The sequence below is a fragment of the Papaver somniferum genome, chromosome 10 (assembly GCF_003573695.1).
Source record: "Papaver somniferum cultivar HN1 chromosome 10, ASM357369v1, whole genome shotgun sequence".
Taxonomy (NCBI): domain Eukaryota; kingdom Viridiplantae; phylum Streptophyta; class Magnoliopsida; order Ranunculales; family Papaveraceae; genus Papaver; species Papaver somniferum.
In genome coordinates, this window is record NC_039367.1 from 126,938,490 (window position 1) to 126,960,500 (window position 22,011).

The following is a 22,011-nucleotide window of genomic DNA, read 5'->3' on the forward strand; positions in this document are numbered from 1 at the left end:
TTGCCTGCTCGCCTGCTTGGCCTAATGAACTACAGTTGTAACCACAAGCAGCCTCCTCCCTCGCGCGGACAAGTACAACCACGTCTGTAAGCGCTACGGGCAAATAACCGGGATTTGTCCGCGATCATAATAGGCTCGTGAATCGTGATTATTGCCCACCCTTGCTGTTCCTATAATTTTTTTTTTTCTTTTTTTTGAAGGGATTCCTATAATATTATCAATTAAATATATTCGTCCATGTGTCCCAAACACCTACATGTGTCCAATTTTACCGTCAGATATTAGAGTTTGCAAACACCTAAAGACTTATTACTGTTCCTACCCAAAGACTTATTATAATATTATCAATTAAATATATCCGTCCATGTGTCCCCTGGTTAGAGTTTGCAAGATAATATTATACTCTAGTATAACACACAGTTTCTATTCCTTTTATCATTTTTAAAATAGACTTTCAATCCCCAAAATCTAAAAAAAAAGTTAAAAAAAGAAAAAAAAAGAACCCAATCGAGAATCCAAATCCCAAATCTCTTTCTATTTTCTTTTCATGGAGGGCAAGGAAAATAGCGCTCTGAACTCATACTATCACCGCCATCACCATACTGGAAACGCTGTCAATTCTGGTGGTTCAAATGGGTTATTTGTAAGCCCTAACCACCACCACCACCAAAACCACCAGCAGCAGCAGCACCACCAACAACAAAATCAACACCAGCATTCACATCAGCATCAGCAGCATCAACATAATAACGCCGGTCATTATTCATCTACTTCACCAGAACCAACTCCGTTGATTTTTCCTCCACATTCAGTAACTGGAAGATCACCTTTCGGTTCTTCACCACCACCACCACCTACAGCACCGTCAGCACCGGCACCACCTGCAGAAACTGTAAAAAGAAAAAGAGGTAGACCTAGAAAGTACGGTACTTCTGAAACCGCGCAAAATTCTCCTAGTAGTAATAAGAAGTTATCTTCTTCTACCTCTCCTCCTCCTTCTACGTCACTTCCCGTTTCATCGTCGCCACGAAAGAAAGATTCTTCTTCGGTTTCTTCTCCTTCTTCAAAGAAATCTCAGTTACTTGCACTTGGTAAATTCTACGAACCCTCATTTTTAGACTTATAATGATTTTATATATTGGTCCCTTGTCATTTTTAGTGAATTGTCATCTGTGGGTGATTTATTAGTGTTCATGTTCTCAATACTAGAATATTTGACATATGTGATGGGGATGAAATAATATATGAAATGATAAACTGAGATGAATGTGCATTCAAATTTTGGGTACAGCAATTATGGAGTGGTGGATAGTAGGGATAGTCTTCCCTTATTGCCATTATTAGTCTTTCTCACCCTTATTATTCGTAAGCATTAAATAGGAAGGGCAAGAAGCTTCAGTTGCTTAAAAATGTAAGGAGTAACCAGGCATTGACATCTTTTTGGAAATCCATTTGGATAGATAAATGAAGAAAAAGAATCAATATTGTGGTTTCTGCCAACAGTCATTTACTTATTAAAGTGTTTTACTTCATGTTTTCAGCTGTGTTATGAATATTTGATCTTGATTTGTATAAGGTTATTTAGCTATGGTCTTTTTGATGTACTACGCACGAACTGGGTTTGATCTTGATTTGTATAAGGTTATTTGGCTATGGTCTTTTTGATGTACTACACACGAACTGGGAATTTCTCTCTGAAAGCTGGAATTTTAGGAGTTGATTCATTAGATCTGATGTTCAGTGTATCCAAAGGCTTTTTTACATGTGCGGCTGTGCCTGCTATATTACACTTGGTGCTCGATGTCCATAGATTTTATAGGTAGTGTTAGCATTGTTCAAATATCAAAGACTTCAAATATGTATCTAGAGTTTAATTGTTCCTTACGGATTTTCTAAATGAAATACCTTCTATTGTCAAAAAGTATGAAGAGAAACTCTTGGGTACTCTGGGATTTACTTTTTTTCCCCCCTTTTTGAAAAGAACTTAAGCATTTCTTTTATGCTTTTGTAGAGGTTTCTACTTTGAAGGGTTATAATTTGCGAATATAATCTTTGCTTTCACTTGGCTTATACTTTTTCTTGAATCATCCTTTGTTAGTCTGTATTTATGTTTTTCAGAATCCATAATTTTCTCGTGATTGACCAAGTTAAGATTAGTAGTCTTTGAATACCTCTCTCTATCTCTCTCTACAGTGTTTTAAAAAGTGCTTCGCTTCAAGGTGCGCATTTGAGCGGATCAGTCTAAAATTGCATCAGAGCGTTCGCATCATGATTTGGTCTTATAAATTGATTTGGACTTGTAATTAAAAGAAAAACTTGGGCTGTGAATCCCAGTTATCCAGCAAACCGACCTAAGGTCTGTTCGACTGTTTTAACCTTATGGTCTAACGGAGAATAATATTTATCCATGAGGCATGATGATGATGGCTGTCTAGAGGATGATGGATGATGCAGACATTCTTGGCTAGTGTTTTTGAAATAGCTCTTGTGTAGAATAAGGAAATGTGCCATATGCTTAGTTAGTTTAATTGTTCCTTTTATTATGTTGAGAACTTCTTAGTTTCCCTTTATTCTGTTGACAAATTCTTAGTTTCATATATATTTTTTGATTTAGTGTTCAGAAATTTTCATATTGATTATACACATTGCTAGAAAAGCGCATCGCATTACGCATTCACTTTTTTAAACATTGTCTCTCTATCTACATTTAGGATGTAATGAGGCTTTCCGGTGCTTGAAAACTTTACAGTAGCATGAATTGTTACAGAGAATCAATACTGACAACATATGGTTCTTTTGGAAGGGGAAGACTGAAAAACATATTGATTTGATTTAATACATATTGGCTTCCTGAGCACATTCTGCATCTTTGTAATTGTATCTTTGTACTGCATAATTTGCAAATTGAGATTTCATAAAATGTTAGCTACACTATTTTGTATGTGAATTTCTTTCACTAACTAAGCAGCTTGACAATATGTATTATTTTGTTAGGTAAATACCTCTTGAGATGCATAGTGAGTTTATGTGTTGTGGTATATGAAATTGCAGCCATCAGATGTTTTAGATCTGTTGTTGATTGTTATTTGGTTCATGGTTGAGAGGATTAAGGACAAGAAATTTCATTTTGTGCTTTCCATCTTCCTCAGTGTGAAAGTTTTTCGAGACAAATATCTTGATGCCAATAATTTGTCTCTTACTCCTTCTAGAGTGAAGGGGTAATTTGGTGAGTTCAAAACGCGGTTCTGATGCTATTAGTTGTTTGACGCAGGAAATGCAGGACAAGGCTTTACACCACATGTCATCACTGTTGCTGCCGGCGAGGTATTTGTCTCATCTTTATATGCTTTTTAGTTGCAACTTACATATCTACTTCTAAAATAAATATAAATGTACAGGAGCCTGAATCGAACATCCTTGGTTTGACCTACTACTTGATGCATTTAGTCATCTTCTTAATGCTTATAATCTTTTCATTGATATCCTATCATGGTCTATTGATGCTGTGCGTCATATAGTGTTATGATAATCTTCTTGACTCTGTTTGTCTAATAGGATGTTGGTCAAAAGATCATGTCTTTCATGCAACAAAAAAAGCGTGCAGTGTGTATTCTCTCAGCATCTGGTTCAATATCTAATGCCTCTCTCCGGCAGTCAGCAATTATGGGTGGAAATGTGACATACGAGGTGAAGTTATTTTCACATTACCTTAATCTCTCAATGTGTTATATTTTCTCAAATTTTGTCATGGGTTTCCATGGCTTACAGATATATCTGATTGTCTCAATCATTTTTACCAAGAGGGAAAAATTGGAAATTAATCCTCCTGGCATTTCAAAACGGACAACATGAGTGCATCACTCATATTTTTCTTTTCAGCTTTTGTTTCATATTCTTGCCTTTCATAAGTGTTATGGTTCTTCTCCAAGAAGTGAGTACTTAGTGATTGCATTGAATTCATTCATCTTAGGGAAGATACGAAATCCTTTCGCTCTCGGGATCCTACTTGCACACTGAGATCGGAGGAGCATCCTCAAGAACAGGCGGACTCAGTATTTGCCTTTCTGGTACAGATGGTCGCATTGTTGGAGGTGGGGTTGGCGGTCCCTTGAAAGCTGCCGGGCCCGTTCAGGTACTGTTATACAAGAAAGTGAGCTTACTAAAAGTAGTCATGTCTTAGTTTATTTTTTCCTATTTTTCTGTTCCCATTCCATGTGTTAGTTTATTTTCTTCCTATTTTTCGTTGTTGATATACAATATGATTATGTTGTGTTGGCTTTTTATGGTTTTGCATCAAATCATTTTAAGTAAGGCCACAATTAACTTAAACCATATTAATAATTATCGGGATTAAGGTATTATTTTATTATTTAAGGTTCTTAATCAAGTTACTCATGGCTAAGCATGGAGATACCATGTGGTGTCCTATAGCCTAGTATGTGGTATCTTTTCAACTCATGCTGAATAGGTTGGAAACTTGGAGGACTAATGGTTACCATGTCAAAGAATCTTCTAGCCTCTTGCATAACAGCATAAGTAGAATTTTTGAGTTTTCTGCCACTTAAGCGCGAGGTTATCTTCCTATTTCTTAATTTATTAGAAATAACTCGATCAGGTCATCTTGCTGTATCAATTCTATAAAGCTTGTTAGTAAACATTTGTGCCGTGTATGAGATTAACTATTCAGACTGTTTATGCTCATTCTTGTAGTTAATTATAGCTTTAGAGAATGATAATGCCAGGGTTAAATGTGTTTCAGCATGAGGTAAACTGTCGTTGTGTTTAAGACTACGTAATGATGATTTAGGAACTGAATTTCTAACATGTTGTGCAACTGCTTCTGCAGGTAATTGTTGGTTCTTTTGTATACAATAACCAGAAAGAAGTTCTTGTTGATTTTGAAACTTCGAAAAACAAGTTACCAGCATCGATGGTTGGTTCAGCAATTTCAAGTGATCACCACCACCTGTACAGGTTAACAGACAGTTTGTAATGTGTTTTGTAGTTGGTAGTTTCTGTCGTCAAAGAAGTTTTCAACTTGAAAATGAAAATCAATTTGATCTATTGTAATTTTCCATCTCTCTGAAACCTTTGTGACTACTTACAGTACTGCTCTTTTTTTTGATTTATGGTTTATACCTGCTTTCTTCGAGTTATGGTTTAAATCTGCACTTTTCGAGTTATGGTTGAAATATATCACAACTAATATCGGCCCTAATATATCTCTTGTTAAACACAACTTTGGCTCTCTCGGGTCTTTTTTTTTTTTTTAATTTTTTGTGATACATTTCTTATGAGTCACGAGTGTTAGATTTTTTATGGTTTGCGCTACAAATCATGTTTAGACTAAGCTAATGCATGTTTAGTATAAGCTAATCTCTGTTTTGTTTAAAGCATGTTTATGGTTTAATCATGCACTTAAGTCTTGTTTAAGGTTAATGCTAGATAAGGATTGAAACTAGCATGACATGGCTCTTGTCCTATGAGCTGTCCAATATAGCTATGAGGTGTCCTACAACTCATGATGGAAAGGTTGGTGGATATGTGGCAAGCATTACTAGGACTCTCTTCTAGCCTCACATGTTTTCTTTAAAAGAAAATCTATTTTCATCCATTGTGAAGTAATGTGAGGAAATAGAAGTTGATAATAAGTCATGAAGTGTCTTGTGTGTGTTTCTATTTCCTTGTACTCAATTTGTTTTAAGTATGAATTATATGTAGTGTGGTGCTATGCATGGTGCAGGTTTCTTGTGTTGTTGAGTATGCTAATACTAGGTTCAAGGTTTGATTTCAACATAAGGTTGTTTTCCACAATGTTTAGGTCTTAATTATTGTGTTAAAAGATCTGAAATTCCAACAAAGAGGACTGTAGTTTTACTCAGTCTGAGCTCTGAATTTAAATGTTATTTTGGTGTGGAGGGCTTGAACATGGGATCTTAAGTCTGATTTGGTTTTATGGAGGTCAATTCTGTCTTGTTCCCGTTAGGCTTGGAGATCTTTTTTTCTTTCTAATTTTATGCTTGGCTTGTTGTAGACATGTTTGTGTGATAAAGCTGAAGCAATGAAGGCATCTGCTCAACTGTTTACTAATTTCCACTGGCAATGCCAACAATTTTAATATTATCGCAATTGAATTCGGCCGGATGGTTCTCATGTTCCATCCCTTGGAGTAGGTTGTAATTGCTAATAGTATTTAAGGGCTACTAACTAACCACCCAAGCTATGGGAGAAAACACATTTCGCCAACAAGTGAGCTGTAGTATTTGCCGTCTTGGAGATGTGCTTAATTGTACTTGAACTGAAGCTAGTAAGCAGAAGTTTAGTATCATCTCTGAGCTTCCAAATTCTCCAGGGGGAACGATAGGAGACGTCTGTTAGACTTTTCACCACAACTTGACAGTCTCCCTCTATGACAATATCCTTCAGGTTGAGCCAAGTTGCCAATTCAACTGCTAAAAGAAAGCTACCATCTTTAGTAAGGATTGGTGTATCAGAGTTATCAATTCGAGTTCCAACTCCACAACATCTGTTATTATGGTCTCTTGCAATACTTGCACAAGCAAGCATACGAGCCATAGTTTCAGGAGGTATCCACAGGCGCTGTCCAAATTTCAGGCACTCTTTCTACTGGCAGAGAAAGTTGTGGCGAAGTTTCTGTTTCACTACCACCAGAGTAGTTGAAATAGAGATTAAACCCGTAGAAGGCAATCTATCGAGTTCCATGACATTGATGTTTTTTTGTTTTCGAAAACTTTTTCATTCCTTATTTTCCAAATGGCCCAACAGATGGCCACTCCAAGAGAGAAGGAGTAGTTATTATCATAACCAAAACAAAACCAGTGATGATAGAGTTATTCAGAGTTACCTTGGAGTCTTAATCCCAGAGGTGAAGCAAACTATATTACTTGTGCCAGCTCATAGTGGATTAGCAGATGATCTACAGTTTCAGCTTCCTTATTGCGCGTACCGTACTCTATGAAGACTCCATCTACAAAATGTCCAATTTTCTGAGCAACACCTAAAGCATTGTCTAATGCCCTCCAGAGTAACATCTTTATTTTTGGTGCCACTCTTCCCATGGCCCAAAATTTCTTCCATGGGAAAATGTTCTCAGCTAGAAAAGAAGATTCTCCTTACCGGTCCATTAAGAGTTTCTAGAAGGATTGGCTTGTGTAGTCTCCATGAGGGGTGAGTTTCCATATAAGCTTGTCATCAGCTGAGTTGTTAATGGGTATTTTCTAGATTTGCGAAGTGGTGAAAGGGTCCATGATTTGCTGTATTAGACTGATGTCCCAATCTCTAGTGGAGCTGTTGGTCAACTGCTTTACTTTAACAACTTCGGGATGGTTTTCAGTATTTCTAGTTAGTGTAAAGCTCGGTATATATACTAAATCCATGGATTAGTGAAGATGTTAATGTTCTCACCAGTTCCAACTAGCCAATTACATCCTTTACTTATGTTGTCTCTACTATCCAACATAGCAGACCAAGTGGTGGAGCAGAGTCTTGGTTTTTGATGCACCAAAATGACTTTTTTCTAAGGTATTTGGCATGTGAATTTTTTTTCCGATAAAGATCTTGGGATTATACAGGGATCTTAGTCTCGATCCCCCTTTTCCGTAGACATATTGAACCATATGCAATATTTTCTTATTCATAGGAAGTAGGCACATTCTTATTGAAGTAGATTGAAGATTTTAAATAGTTCACTACCTGGCCCGACAAGTGTAGTATTCTTAAAGGATGGATGATATTGTGTTGATGGTGCTGGTGTTTATGCTGCCAAATAACGTTATGTCATTAACAAACATGATGTGGGTTACTGTGGGGATCATCTGTTGATTTTGTAACCACTGTAAACCCATGTAGCCTCCATTTTGTTGATGGTACCACTAAGAGGATGAGAGCAGATGATGAAGAGATATGGTGACAACGGGCAACCTTGCCTGATTCCCATTTCTGGTGTGAAGAAACCTTCTGGTTGTCTATTAAGAAGTATTGAGAAATATGTGGAATTGACACAGTTCATGATGAGAGCATGTGCACCAATATTTAGTAAATCCTGACTCAAGAAATCCCATTCAATTTTGTCATAAGCCTTGCTCATATCGAACTTAAGATCAAAGGACCCTAGAGAAGTATTTCAAGTGTGCATGGAATGAAACAACTCTTTGGCCACTACTATGTTCTCAAGTATCTGTCTGCCTAAATCAAAAGCTGATTGATTCTTCTCAATTAGTCCATCTAGGAAAGGACTTAACATGTTTGTGATGATCTTAGTGACAATTTTGTAGGGTACATTTCCCAAAGTTATGGGTCTGTATTCTGCAACAGTATTAGTTTTTTTTTTTTGCCATAAGAGCTAGATATGTGTGATTTAGACCTGGAGGTGTTAGAGCATAGCTCGGTCGATCTCGCATGCGTTGCTATCTCAAGCATGTTTGTCAATGTTAGTGATCAAAACTATGAGTCTTGATTTCTAGTCTACATAGCTAAGTCTCGGACTAGGATAGAAAAGTGTAGTTGAGCTCAAGGACTTCATGGCGATTCATCATACAACGACGAAGATCTACTCAAGGAACCGTGGAACTTCATCAACAAAAAGGTATGTGGAGAGTTAAACTTATCTATCACTCAAGAGTCTATCTCTTCTATCTCCTACTTCTTATGAGACAAAAGTCGTATGCTATATAGATTGGATCATACACATTTGATACTTCGAGCCGAGTATATCTCGCCTATCTATATCTCTAAATCATGTGTTGGTAAAGCGTTTCGCTTTGATCGGGTTTATCTTCACCTAATGACGAAAGTCATAATGTTTCAATCACTTTGAAAATCGCTTTGACGAGAAATAGTGTAACAATTGTATAACGTCCTCTAAGTATGTTTCAATGGTTGGAATGAGAGTTTAGGTCTATATAACCAATGATGAATATAAGCATTGTGTGGAAACACATATGTACATAAGTCCTATTCCTTAATCCGAAGTTTGCGAACTTTGTTGATTGAGAGAAACCGGAGGAATTGGATTTGCCAAGTCCGCGAACTCAGTTTGCGAACTCAGTCCGCGAACTGACGGAAGTTCTTTTGCCGAGAATTTCTGCTGGGATTTTTCCAAAAACTCGTTTGCGTGTTTAGTCCGTGAACTCAGTCCGCGAACCTAGTCTGCGAACTGGCGGAAGTCTCCTTGCCGAGATTTTCTGTTGAGTTTGGAAAACTCTGCCGGTTATCTTAAGTCCGCGAACTTGTTTGCGTACTTGAGTAGGTTATGATCTAAAGATGTGCCCTGAACATGAAACTTAAATTACTAAGGAATGCAGTATGCAAACCGTGGCTATAAAGTTCATGAGCCGATTCAATCGAATCGAATCATCTTTGTTTCAATTGTGTATTGTGTAGTTATATAAGATCTCATAGCAATTGAACAACTCTCTAACTAGTTCATTTGAGTCAATTGAACTAGTTATGGTGAAGAAGAACAAGGTTAATATGAAATGCTCATATAGTTGACCTTTTGGCTTAATATGTTGAACCAACATACACGTACACGTTTGGGAACGGTTTTCACAAACCCAGTAAACGTATATCTCAAGTGTGTCTGACAAGCTAAGTTTTCGATCTAACGGTTGAGAAATGTTAGCTTGAATCTAAATCAGGTTTTCATCTAACGGTGAATATTGATTGCTTTGTAACTAAGGGAAAACCCTGATTTGAAGACTATATATAGGAGACATCTAGCATTGGGCAAAACTAATCCCCACACGTCTGTGTGATACTAGTGCGCTCGCTAGAGTCGATTCTCCTCTAACCTTTGGTTTTCTTCTATAAAACCAGGTTAATGACTTAAAAGACTTCATTGGGATTGTGAAACCAGACTGATACTACTTTTATCGTAGTTGTGTGATCTGATCTTGCATCTTCTATCGTACGAATACAATCTTTGATTGGCTTGAGATCGTGAGAGTTCTCCGATAGGAAAGATAAAGAAGTCACAAACATCTTCGTCTCACTGATTGCGATTCCTCGACGTCCTCTTGTGTATTCAAATAAGAATGTTGAGAGGTGATTGATTAATCTAGTATGTTCTTCGGTAATATAAGACCGGATTATCAATTGGTTCCTATTCACCTTGATTTCATATCTTAAGATGGAACAAAAACCTAGGGTTTTTCTGTGGGAGATAGATTTATCCATTGATATAATTTTCTGTGTGAGACAGATTTGTTTATTATCAAGTCTGCGATTTTGGGTTGCAGCAACTCTTGGTTGTGGGTGAGATCCGCTAAGGGAATCAAGTGCGCAGTATCCTGCTGGGATCAGAGGCGTAGGAGTACAACTGTACCTTGAATTAGTGGGAGACTGATTGGGGTTCAACTATAGTCCAGTCCGAAGTTAGCTTGGAGTAGGCTAGTGTCTGTAGCGGCTTAATACAATGTTTATTCAATCTGGACTAGGTCCCGGGGTTTTTATGCATTTTCGGTTTCCTCGTTAACAAAATTTCTGGTGTCTGTGTTATTTCATTTTCCGCATTATATTGTTTATCTTTATAATTTAAATAATACAGGTTGTGCGTTAAATTTTAATCGATTAGAGATCTGACCTTGTGGTTGTTGATTTCATTGATTAACACTTGGACATTGGTCTTTGGTACCGTACAAGTTATTCCTTGTATTTGATAAAGACTCGTTATTGTTTTTAACTTGAGTAAAAATCAAATCAAGAGAGAGATATTAACTCCTTGAGATAATTTTATCTAGATTGAGTCTGACTGTCTAGTTGATTCTCTAGCAAAGTATTTCGGAGTTAGTCCATACAGATTGCTAAGCGAAATATTGGGTGGTGTTGTTAGATCCCCGCTTTTTCAGGAGGTATTGAAGAGAATCTGAAGCAATCTTGAATCAGGTGAATAACTTCCGTACTCACTATTTCTGAGCATTTCTTGTAGAAAAGAGCTGGATATCCATATGGTCCGGGTAACTTCAGAGAACCCATTTTTTTGATGACACAGAAAGCTTCTTCAGCACTTGGGATGGAACTTATGAAACTGCAATCATCTTGAATGAGCTTGTTAGCATTCTCCAAAACAAAGGAATTAGTGTTCACCTGAGTGTCTCTAGTAAATATATTTTTGGAAATGAGATATGAGTGTCTCATTTATTTGTTCATGACCAGAGATCCAATTACCATCTTGATTCTTAATGAAAAAGTTTTTTTTTTCCATCTATGAATGACAGATACATGAAATACCTTAGTGTTTTTTTTCCCAGCGGATCGAATCCATTTGGATTTATTTTTCTGCTGTAAAAACATTATATCTCTTTTCTCTGGACTGGTGATTTTGTTGCAGATTATTATCTCCTCTTCCATTGTGTCTGTCAAGTGAGCTTTGGTCTGCAGGTCAGCAAAATATTATTTTTCATTTTCGATCTCCCTTATTGTATCACCAAAGTGTTCTTACTCCATTTCTTGAGTCCTTCTCCCACCTTCCATCTTAGTTTTCATAATGCTGGATGAATTTTCCCATTTTGTCTTCAGGACTTCTTTAAGATCAGGATGCTCAGCCCAGTAGAACTCATCAGGGAATAATAGGCTCCATTCAATATTGCAAATGGCTCATTCTAATCTCTCAAATATAGGAGATGATTGGACAACATTGTTTGACCAAGTGAATGCATGTCCCGCGCATCCTAAGTTAAATGATGTCTCTCTTTCTGATCAAGTTTTTGAATTCTGTGCAACTGATATCAGTAGTAGTTGAGCCTCATTTTTTTTCTTCATATTTGTGCATCAAAGCATTAAGGTCACCAACAATGCACCATAGGGTGATAATTGTAGATATTATGTCAACTTATTCCTTTCCAGAATCCATCTTTTTGGGGGTGAGCTGGAGGACCATATATACAAGAGACAACTTGCAAGTTAACATTATCTTGTCGGAGAAGAGCAAGACATGCACTTCTACCATTAACAACAATAAAATTCGAATTTCTGAAATTCAAAGAAATGCAAATCCCTTTTCTATTACTCTCATTTAATCTTGTCTCCGAGAAAAAAAATGATGGATGAATTGCAGCTGCATATGAGTGATTCTAAGATTACAATTGCCATATCATTCCCTAATCCATGACAGTTCCATGATTGTATTGACATCTTTCCAACGACTTTTCTAGGAAAGTCGCCAGAGCCGAATTGGCTTTGTAACAATGGTTCTTTATAGGGGGGATCACAATCCATTGGTTAAGCTTGTCTTTTATCTCCAATGATGGTTTTGGTGGTGGGTTTCTCAATTGTCTTGTTAATCTAGCATGTCTTTTCTACTGTCGCATTTTCTATACACCCGACACATTGTTGTTCTTGTGTGGTGGATTTTCTGGTGGAGGGATAAAATTTTAGATGAAAGAGTAGCGGTGGGGGAAGGGTGGGTGGTTCTTGGGGTGATAATGTGGGATGTTGAGGAAGAGATGTCTGGATTTTTTGGTGGTGATATATTTATAGTAACTTGTGGTGCAAGAAATTGGGGTTTTTTCCTGCACCACAAGTGAATAATAGTGGTGCCTCATTCAATCAGAGTGGGTGGTGGTGGTGGTGGTGGTGGTGGTGGGGGGGGGGGTTCCTCATTGTGTTATGTAAAATAGGAGAGTGGTCACTTTCTATTCTTGGAAGATGAAATATAACATCATCAGGCAATAATAGTCTTCAGTCAATATTGCAAATGACTCATTCTAATTTCTCAAATATAGGAGATGACTGGACAACATTGTTTGACTAAGTGAATGCATGTCCCGCGCATCCTAAGTTAAATGATGTCTATTTCAGATCAAGAGTCTGAATTCTGTGCAACTGATATCAGTAGTAGCTGAGCCTCATTTTTTTTTCATATTTGTGCATCAAAGCATTAAGGTCACCAATAATGCACCATAATAGACCGGTTACACCAGTTACCTGGATCGATTAACCAAACAGACTGGTGTAATCGTATTAAGAGTTCATAATCTTATTTTGGTAGAACCGAAACTTGTTTTGCCGAAGTATTAAGGTAGAACCAAAACTTGTTTTGGTAGAACCGTTAAACCCATGATTTGTGATTGAGAGTTCTTCATCAATCGCATAACTCTTGAAAGTCAGATGAACCAATTCTAAACTTGTTTGGAAGTGTGGTAAATCGTTTTCAAGTATGTAAGTATGAAAGAGGACTTACAAAGTAAGGATGTCGACACACTTTGATATTCCTTAACAGCTAAGAAGGAAGTAAATCCCAGGATCGAAATTAAATAAGTTAAGAATCTTTTAATTCAGGTTTTTAATTATATAGAGAAAATAAGAATTAGTAATGTGCATTTGCTAGTTAAATATTTCCAAGGACATTTTCGATCATTATTTTGGACAGACCATTTTCAGGAATTATGAAAACCGAATATGGAAATTATTATTGAATATCTTGAGAATATTTTCAGTTTCGGTATGCCTGTTATCAGGATATTTATCTTTGCACACAGACTGGTGTAATCGGCCGATTACTTCGGCCATATCCTGTGAGTTTAAACTCACAGTTTTGTAGCAACTTGGTTATGAAGAGAGTTCAGAAAACAACTCAACTGATGCCGTCTATACAGAAGTTACATGACCCGCAAATTGAATTGCTTTTATTACCCAAATGCACCGGGGTGTCTAGGTTCTACTTCTCCTTACGCACGACATGTCCGCAGGTTTTACAAGAAGCTACAAAGACATTTGATTACCAACTGATGTAATACCTAAGACAATTGATTGTTGGGGATGGTGCAGGATTTGGTTTAGTGCAGCAGAGAATGGCTACATTACCTTTCAAAGATGGAGGGTTGGGTGTCTACACCATGACTGATACATCTAAGTACTGCTATCTCGCGTCTTATACTCAAACTCAGCATTTACAGAACACCATACTACAAAATACGATTGCTCTTGACTCAAGCCACCGGTACCAACACGCCTTACAAGTTTATACTCGTGCTTGTAGGTTGTCTCTTTCTACTTTAAACATCAATGATGTTGCCCCTCAATACATGCAATCACTGGCGGCCCAATACTTTGGTGTAGTTACGAAAGAACTTCCTACTACTTACTCTTTGTCTGACAGGGAATCTGACCGCTGGCACGCTAACAAAATTACTCATGCGCTGGACTTTCTTAAATCCATACCCATACAAGGACTCAACCAAGCAGTAGGTCCCCAGTCAATTTAGGTCAGTACTCCAGTATCGTTTGGCTATTCCTCTCTTTTCTGTTAATAGTCGTTGTACTAGCTGCAATCATGTGATGGATTGTGACTACTCGTTTTCCCGTAGTTTACGTAATGGATACAGCTCAGAGAATCATATACTACGTAGTATTGATACCTCTGTTGAACTGATAATGCTAAGTAATAAAAGGTATTCAATATCACAAAAATAACAAAGAACACAAATATAATGTAAGAGCTTCTAAGTTATCTAGAGACACAAAGGATTACGTGGTTCGACTTTCGTCTACGTCCACGGGGTAATGAGTCATTGTTTTGTATTAAGTATGGTGGTTACAAAGATCTTAAATGCTTCCCAAAGTAATAGAGAGAACTCAAGTTGAAGAATACTTAAGTTCTAAACATTAAAGAGGTATAAGATTAAGAATAGATCTTCTCTCCTAGATATTGAATGCCTTTAGTTTGTTGGTGAGGCTTGGTATTTGTAGCCCCTTCTGCTCCAGGTATATCTTTGCTGCCTTTGGGTCTATCGTCTGCTGATATACCTTTCGTACAAATGGTACCTTCGTTCGCCGCTTGCCTTATCCAGTCTAACATTTCCATCTCAGCTGACCCACGTTTCTTCGGGAACTCCCCAACCTTAGTATAGGTTGTACCTTTGTTCACCGCCAGCTTCTGCCAATCGGGTTCTGCCACATAGTCTCTCTCCAAGTGATCTGATTATGCGTCTAGATAAGAGATTTGTGCATTTAATGCCGATTAGATATCTCATCTACCTTTGTCCCTTCGCCAGCTGCCTCCTTGTAGATTAGGCTTTTACTCTTCTCATCTCAACCGTCGAGGCATCCTTTCTTGGGATGGGATAAAGTAGATATGCGAAGGTATCCTTTGTTACTCAGGCTTCTCTGTATAGTGAGGTTACACAGTTAATCTTGTATGTGGCCACTAAGATCGCGACACGTGCTCCGCAGAATATTGGTATTCACAGTTTTCCCATTTTCTTTCATATTCTACCGTTTGATAGGATTGGAAGAAAACTTCCGTTACGCCGCCATTTTGCACGTACCGATTGGGTGGTCCTTACATGTCATTTCATGCAATAACTTCCCCTTGAATTTCGGGACATCCAAATTTTTAGATTCTCCAGCCTCATATAAGAAGGAAATAAAGAGAAGGAATTTTCATTAACTCCTTTCCCCCTTCCTCAAACTGTCTCTCTCCATCTCTTTCACAGAGATTTTTCTCCTGCCGCTAAGTGCCCCAACTCTCGTGCGATTCTTCAAAGTTCTGGTTTAGCACTTGATTATACAAGTAAGTGGATCTTACCCGTTGTTGTTTTCATATTTCTTCATGCTTGGTGTATCTTCTCTTTTGATTGCTTGATGTTGCTGTGGTGCTTGCATGTAAGAATTATAATTCTTTTTTACCTGTTCATGTTGTATGAGAACTTGGGTTTCGTCCCATTTCGCGATTTGATGATGATTCTGCTACGATTATTCTTCGTCTGCATCTTTGATTATGTGATGAATGATCTTTGATTTTTCCCCATGATGAGTTTAAACCCTCTCCTTTGGTTGTTTTAATAAAACCCATGCCCAAAGTATGTTGGTTTTTGCCCTTCATTTGTTTTTGGAATGGATTGTGATTTTCGTCCGCCATTGTTGATTGGGATGTTCTTCCTGTTGGTGCAAGAAATTATGAGACTCCCGAAGAAGCCTACGCGTAAGGGTCCGAGGATATCTTTGTCAACTGATACACCTCCGCGGATGGTTCATTTTTATGCTACACCATCCCCGCCCCCTGAGGACCCTGAGATACCTACTGGGACTGAGGTGGATATGGTTGCTGAGGATTTGCGGACCCTGAGGTTGAAGAAGTTGTTGTTGAGGACCTTCCACCTCCTCCTCCTCACTATGATCTTCAGAGGCTTCAATTACGTGACAAGGATAGCTTCGCTCATCTATCCATTGCTGATATCACCAAGTCTTTCGTCTCCATAAATTCGAGATTTCCTTCATCAATGGTCCTGATGTTCTCACCGAGTCTCTTATCCATGATTTTCCCTATGATGAGAATAACCTCCTGATCAGTGTTGGCCAGTTGGCCGCAGGTGTTGATGGTGGATTTTTGTTTAAGGCTAAAATTGTAAAAGCCGAATTTTAATAGGCTGGCATCCTGTAAAGGATAAAGCCATTTGAGTGATGAATACTTCTTCACTTTATTGATTCACCTAGAATGGAGCATGTGGCCACAATCCCTGTGAATTAGATACACCCAGAACGGAGCATGTAGCAACAATCCCAATTTTCTGTGGATTTATAACATTTTTAATTAATGCCTTATTACCCTTGTATTTCATGTGCTGTTCCCGGGAACCCTCACTATTGGTGCGGCATGAGGAATGAGTGTTGCTCCTAATAGAGTAATACGAATCTCCGAGTTTCAATAGTGAGGCATGCACGAAATTCCCGTACAGGCTATCTCTCGGTGTATTATACTATCCCGATTGAGTAAAGTCTCTCGATGTGTTATACTAGCCCGATTGAGCATTCCTCTCGGTGTGTTATACTAGCCCGATTGAGTATAATCTGGACTGCTCGTGCCAGTCTCAGAAATAATCATGACCACGCAGGTTGGCCGCATGATTCGATAGCCTATACGATCCTCAGTAGGAGCATACTATCACCACAATGACCACCAGCGGGCCCGTTTTTTCCATGGTCGGTCGAATACATACCACGCCCTTAAAATAGCCACCAAACGCCATCCCAGAGTTGGATGTCCAGACTGGTGAGGAGCAGAAGGATCACGCGATAAGGGCCGACCAAGGCAGACTTAAAAACAGTCACGGTCGTCCAACTTCGCCGGCACAGTTGGATGGCGTAGATTGTTCCAAGTCCGGGGGGACAAGTACCGTGGTGGACACTGGCGGATCCATTCCTACCTGCATAATCGATCCTCTCCTGACCTAGCCACAGAGTGACGTGCGGTTTCCTGAAGTTGGGTCGGCGTGAGGCTTAAAGGGTCGCAGGAAATTCCACTAAGGGTCTCAAATTGATCACGACCATCCAAATTCACCATCATGTTTGGATGGCTTAGATCAGGCCTATGACCGTCAGTCAGGTATCACCATGTTCACCACCGTCCCAATGTGGGTCCCACGTGGTCGGCTAATCCAAACGAAGAGCATAGCATGCAAACTCGTCCGGCCAAAGTAGCATGCGCGCGACCAACATAAAACCCTAATTAGGGTTTGCGGCATATTACATGTGTCGGAAATCGATCACGAGCGTCCATCTTCTACATCCTGGATAAAGGGTGCAGGAATAGACTAAGGAGGTCCATAGAGTATCTACATGATCATTATGGGCCCGTCTACCTCTATGTTCGACCAACCAGAGCAAGGCAGGACCAGACGCCTCGATTCGTGCGTCCTGAAGGTGGCATGACGCGCCCCTTTGGAAATCCTTTGCAGCACAGGATTCCTGCCGAAAATCGATCTCAGCTACTCCTATTTACCGGTAAACTTGAGTGGCCTAGATCGCATCTTCATGGGGCAGTGAGGTATGGACATGCACACCGGCAAGCCGTCTACATGCCTGCCCGGACGGTCCTATAAAAAACACCTCCCATGCTTGGTTTCGACCAAGATGAAGAGTGATGCTTGCGCACCTCTTCAAAACCCTAAAACTTCATCAGCGGACGCAGATGAGCGTCATATATCATCTTATCTATCCAACTCTACCAGCTTGGTTAGGAAGCCCCGGCTAGGAGTTAAATGGCCAATAAGGTGTCTTGGTGATTATCATCCGTCACTCTACCACATCATGTGATCGTCCTAGGGAGGGCTTGCCTGTGCAACCTCCAAACTATCATTCGAAGATAGATAAGCATGCATCTGTTCTAAGACGCTTAATCCGCAACTTACTCCGTTAAGCCTTAAAACAACGATGCTTCATACACATTGATTATATTCGATGCGTTACATGTATAGAATAAACACGATATTTCATGAATATCGACTTCCTAAATAACTTAGTTATTTAGCCTAGCACCGTATGCTACCTTATGTGGTTCCCACGATCCACACAATCGAGACATCAAGCATGTCACAAATTGGGGGATACATACTGGGGTATTGGTATGGCGGTTTACAACGTGCAGCGTGCAACGCGCCATCACAAGAACGTGTCAGGAAGACATGGAAGGTTAGTAATGATGGTAGGAGTGGGCTCATACCTGATCGTGTGACAATCACTAACACGACTCCACTACTCCATCACTCCAGTTCCTCCACTTTCCATGAGAGACGTGGGTTAGGCTCAATGACTTGCATAAATAGGTTCTCCTCCCTATTTCCAAGACAGACAAGACAGAAACCAAGTGTTGGTACAACGTATTCAAACACCCAGAGGTGATTTCTTACATTATTGCAAGACAGTTCGGTATTCTAATACAAGTCATAAACATCCAACACCTCCACAATCTCAAAACCTTCTTCGCTTCCCTCCCTAAGATCAACCCCATCTCCTTCACTTTGTGACCGAAGCAAGTCTGGAACGGCTATTTCTTGGTTTAGGCCAGAATTGTACAGATTGATCTCTCAAATCAAAAGTACTCCCGTGCAGTGCATTTGTTTAGGGTTTAGATTCATTTCTCATCCACACACTCCAAATTACCAAAACCAGCAGAAATAGTTTTCACCCATAAACAGCAGGTATGCTCCTTTGTTTAGCAGAAATGATCCTTTCTACTATGATGTTTTGTCTACGAGGGACAATCTGATGAACAAGACTCAGGTCCGAGGAATTATGCAGTATGCTGGTAACTTCTGGTGTGCCCTTCGTGAGAGCTGGTACCGTAGCAAGGGTAAAACAACCCTGGAGTCTTATGATCCCTTTGCTGAGGGGAGGTATAAGAGAGAGATTATACCCCTCCAACTTCAATGCTACGTATGCTTATGTTATTCAAAAGAGTAATCTTCTTCCTTGGAGTGTTGGCCCTCGTCGTATCCATGTTACTGCTAAGAAAATCAGGGAGGGTAATAGCCTTCGTCTGTTGGAGGAGATCGATAAGACTGGTTTGACTGTTATTCCTTATTCTGCTAGACTACCTTTTCCGAAGTCTGATCGCATCCGCCTTGACCATGATGATCGCTGGGATCGTACTCCTCTTTGTGTGGTAGGTCCTTGGGCCTATGGTTTTACTACCGCTGATCCCCTAGTTCCCCACAGCTTTTTCTTTGCCTGAGAAGTACGCTGAATATCAGCCTTGGGTTTTCAACCCTGCTGCTTCTCACGAGGTAACCTTTGTTTTTTGTTGAAGGTTCTTTTCTTCGAATGTCTTTTATTTAATATCTTTGTTTGATATTCTGATGGCTTTCTTTTGCAGCCTGCTCCTGCTTCGTCTGCTGGGACTGCTCCGGGCTCTGCTGGTAATTCCGTGGCTACCAGGACTAGGAAGAGGAAAGCTTCGGTTGAAACAACTACACCAACACCTGCGGAGGTAAGTATCATTATCATACCTTTGTGTTTGTAGGTTCCTTAGTATCTTTCCCTTGATCCTTAGCTGACGCATGTGTTCTTTTAAAGTCTTCCAAGAGAAAGGGTACGCTGAAGAATGTTATTGATCTTGAGGCTTTGGATGAGGATCCCAAGGCTATTGGAGAGGTGATGGATGATGAAGACATGGAGGATATCGAGGATACTGGCTTCGAACCCCATTTGGATGACATTGAGGAGGATTTTTCCAAAGATATCCCCAGTCCTGCCCGAGCTGTCTCAGTCGAGGGTGGGAATCTTCTTGCTGGTATTGGTGCTCCATTGGTCGAGCCTGTTAGTGCTCAAGCTCCAGCTCCTACTTTGTCTTTGAAGATGCCTTCGTTTTCTGCCCCTGGCGGAGCATTGCCTGCTGTGTCGGCTGCTGCCGGAGCTGCTGTCGTGGCTTCCAAGAGTCTTCCTTTATCTCCTTCTACCTCTCTTTAGTCCAGTGGTTCGTTTGCTAAGGTGGTTACCCCAGCGGTCAGGGTTAGCAGTTCAGATTCTCAGCCGAAGAGGAAGGTTTCGATTCCGCTTCCTAGCTTCTCCTTCAATGTTACGCCAACCTCGTTAGGGAGTGCATAGTATGTGTCCATCGCCCTTTTTAGTAGAGCTGTTGGACCTCCGCCTTCGTCACCAGATTGGACCAGACTGGGTAATCTTCCTTCTGCTGGTGACATGGATCCAGGTGGTGCTCCGACCTTTCCTTCAGTTCCTAGCTCATCCATCATGCCGTCTCTTCGTCGTGGTGAGGGCTCAGCCGTCGTGCCCCTTGTTCGTTCTCCAGCGATTTAGGGAGTTGTTGTTGAGCCTAGCCAGGGTAGGCTGACTGAGAACTTGAGCCTTGGTAGTTTTAATGATGCTATCCTCGAATCCATCCTACGGGACTCTAAGGGTCCTTTTTCTGTTGGGGTTGATCACCATCATCTTGGTAGTTCTTTTGAGGTGGCTTCTCAGATGGATGTGCTATCTTCTCAGTCTCGTGCGGCTAAAGATTTGTTCTTTGACCCGGATGGCCTTCGCCCTAGTCAGAGCTTTGGCGAGATCCACAGGGGTAGCATCCAGGAGATGGAGGCTTTTATGGACACCTACGCTTATTTCCTCCCTCGTCTTTCAGCATTCTCAGTAAGTAATTTTGCTTCTTTCCTTAGTCTTTCATCTTCTCTTATACTTCTTTGTTGGCAGCTTTGTAAGTAGATCGATGTTGGCTATACCTTGTTCAAGGTTTATAGAGCTAAGTGTACTCATTTGAGTGCTCTGTTGGAAAGTGCTCGTCAAGAACATGCCCTCGTTGTCGCACAACAACCTTCGTCAAGTAATGCTGCTACTGTCGCTAAGATATCTTCGTTGGAGGACGATCTGAGAAAGACTCAGAGATCCTTGGAGGCTTGTTTGTTGGCTCTTGAGAGGGCCAATAATGCTGCCAAAGATGCTGAAGACGTGCGTAAAGCTGCCGACTCTGCTTTAGATGCTGAATCTTCTAAAGCCATAGGTTCGTTTCTTCTCTACCTTAGATTTTTCTTCGTTCTTGCTTGGCTACCTAGTTCTACGATATCCTTCGCCTGCCAGCTAGTAGTTCTAGTGAACTTAGATGCCTCCAGGATCAAGTAGCCAAGTTAACCTCCGATGTATGGTATGATCAGAAGAAATCTGATAGGCTGATGAACATAACCGTCCATAATGAGGCCCAACTTTCCCTTGAATCTGCTCATAATGCGGACTTAGTGAAGCAGATGGCTTTGCTTCGTAAGGAGTGTGACGAAGCCCTTAATTGGAAGGAGAGTCTCATTCTAAAGTAAAAGGAGGATATTTCCTTAGCCGGGAAACGTTTCTCAGCCCAAGAAGTTATCCTCAAGAAGTATCATGCAGATTTTGAAGATGCATGCGCTTCCTTAGCTAAGGTTTTTGCAGAACAAAACGTCCTGTCTTCTGAGGTCTGTTCTCTTAAGACCAAACTTATCGAAGATGGCTCTGTGTCTTCTTCCATGTCTCATGCTTCTTTAGTAAAAAGGTTGGAAGAGTTAGAAAATATTTACCAAGCTTTATCCTCTGAGAATACTTTGCTCCAGATTGATGTTGATGATCTTCGGACAGAACGAGATATGCTTGTGGAAGATCTCGACGCCGCTGAGGTGGATCTTTTTGAGGCTTAACATAGTTTAGAAGAATCCCTTAGCCGTGCAGGAGGTAGCTTAGGGCCCTTATTTTTCCGCGGCGTCCTTCGTACCTTTACTTGCTTTGTTTCTTTACTGC

At 40.0% G+C, this 22,011-nt stretch overlaps 1 protein-coding gene across 1 annotated transcript; it reads left to right on the forward strand.

Annotated features, from left to right (window-relative positions):
- The first annotated feature begins 454 nt into the window (after positions 1 to 454).
- Positions 455 to 5,165, forward strand: LOC113319607 (AT-hook motif nuclear-localized protein 14-like). The gene is made up of 5 exons (XM_026567853.1): positions 455 to 1,091; positions 3,272 to 3,324; positions 3,556 to 3,687; positions 3,971 to 4,132; positions 4,847 to 5,165. The coding sequence occupies exons 1-5, from the start codon at positions 548 to 550 to the stop codon at positions 4,991 to 4,993; spliced, it is 1,038 nt and encodes a 345-aa protein (XP_026423638.1). The 5' UTR covers positions 455 to 547; the 3' UTR covers positions 4,994 to 5,165.
- The last annotated feature ends 16,846 nt before the right edge of the window (positions 5,166 to 22,011 follow it).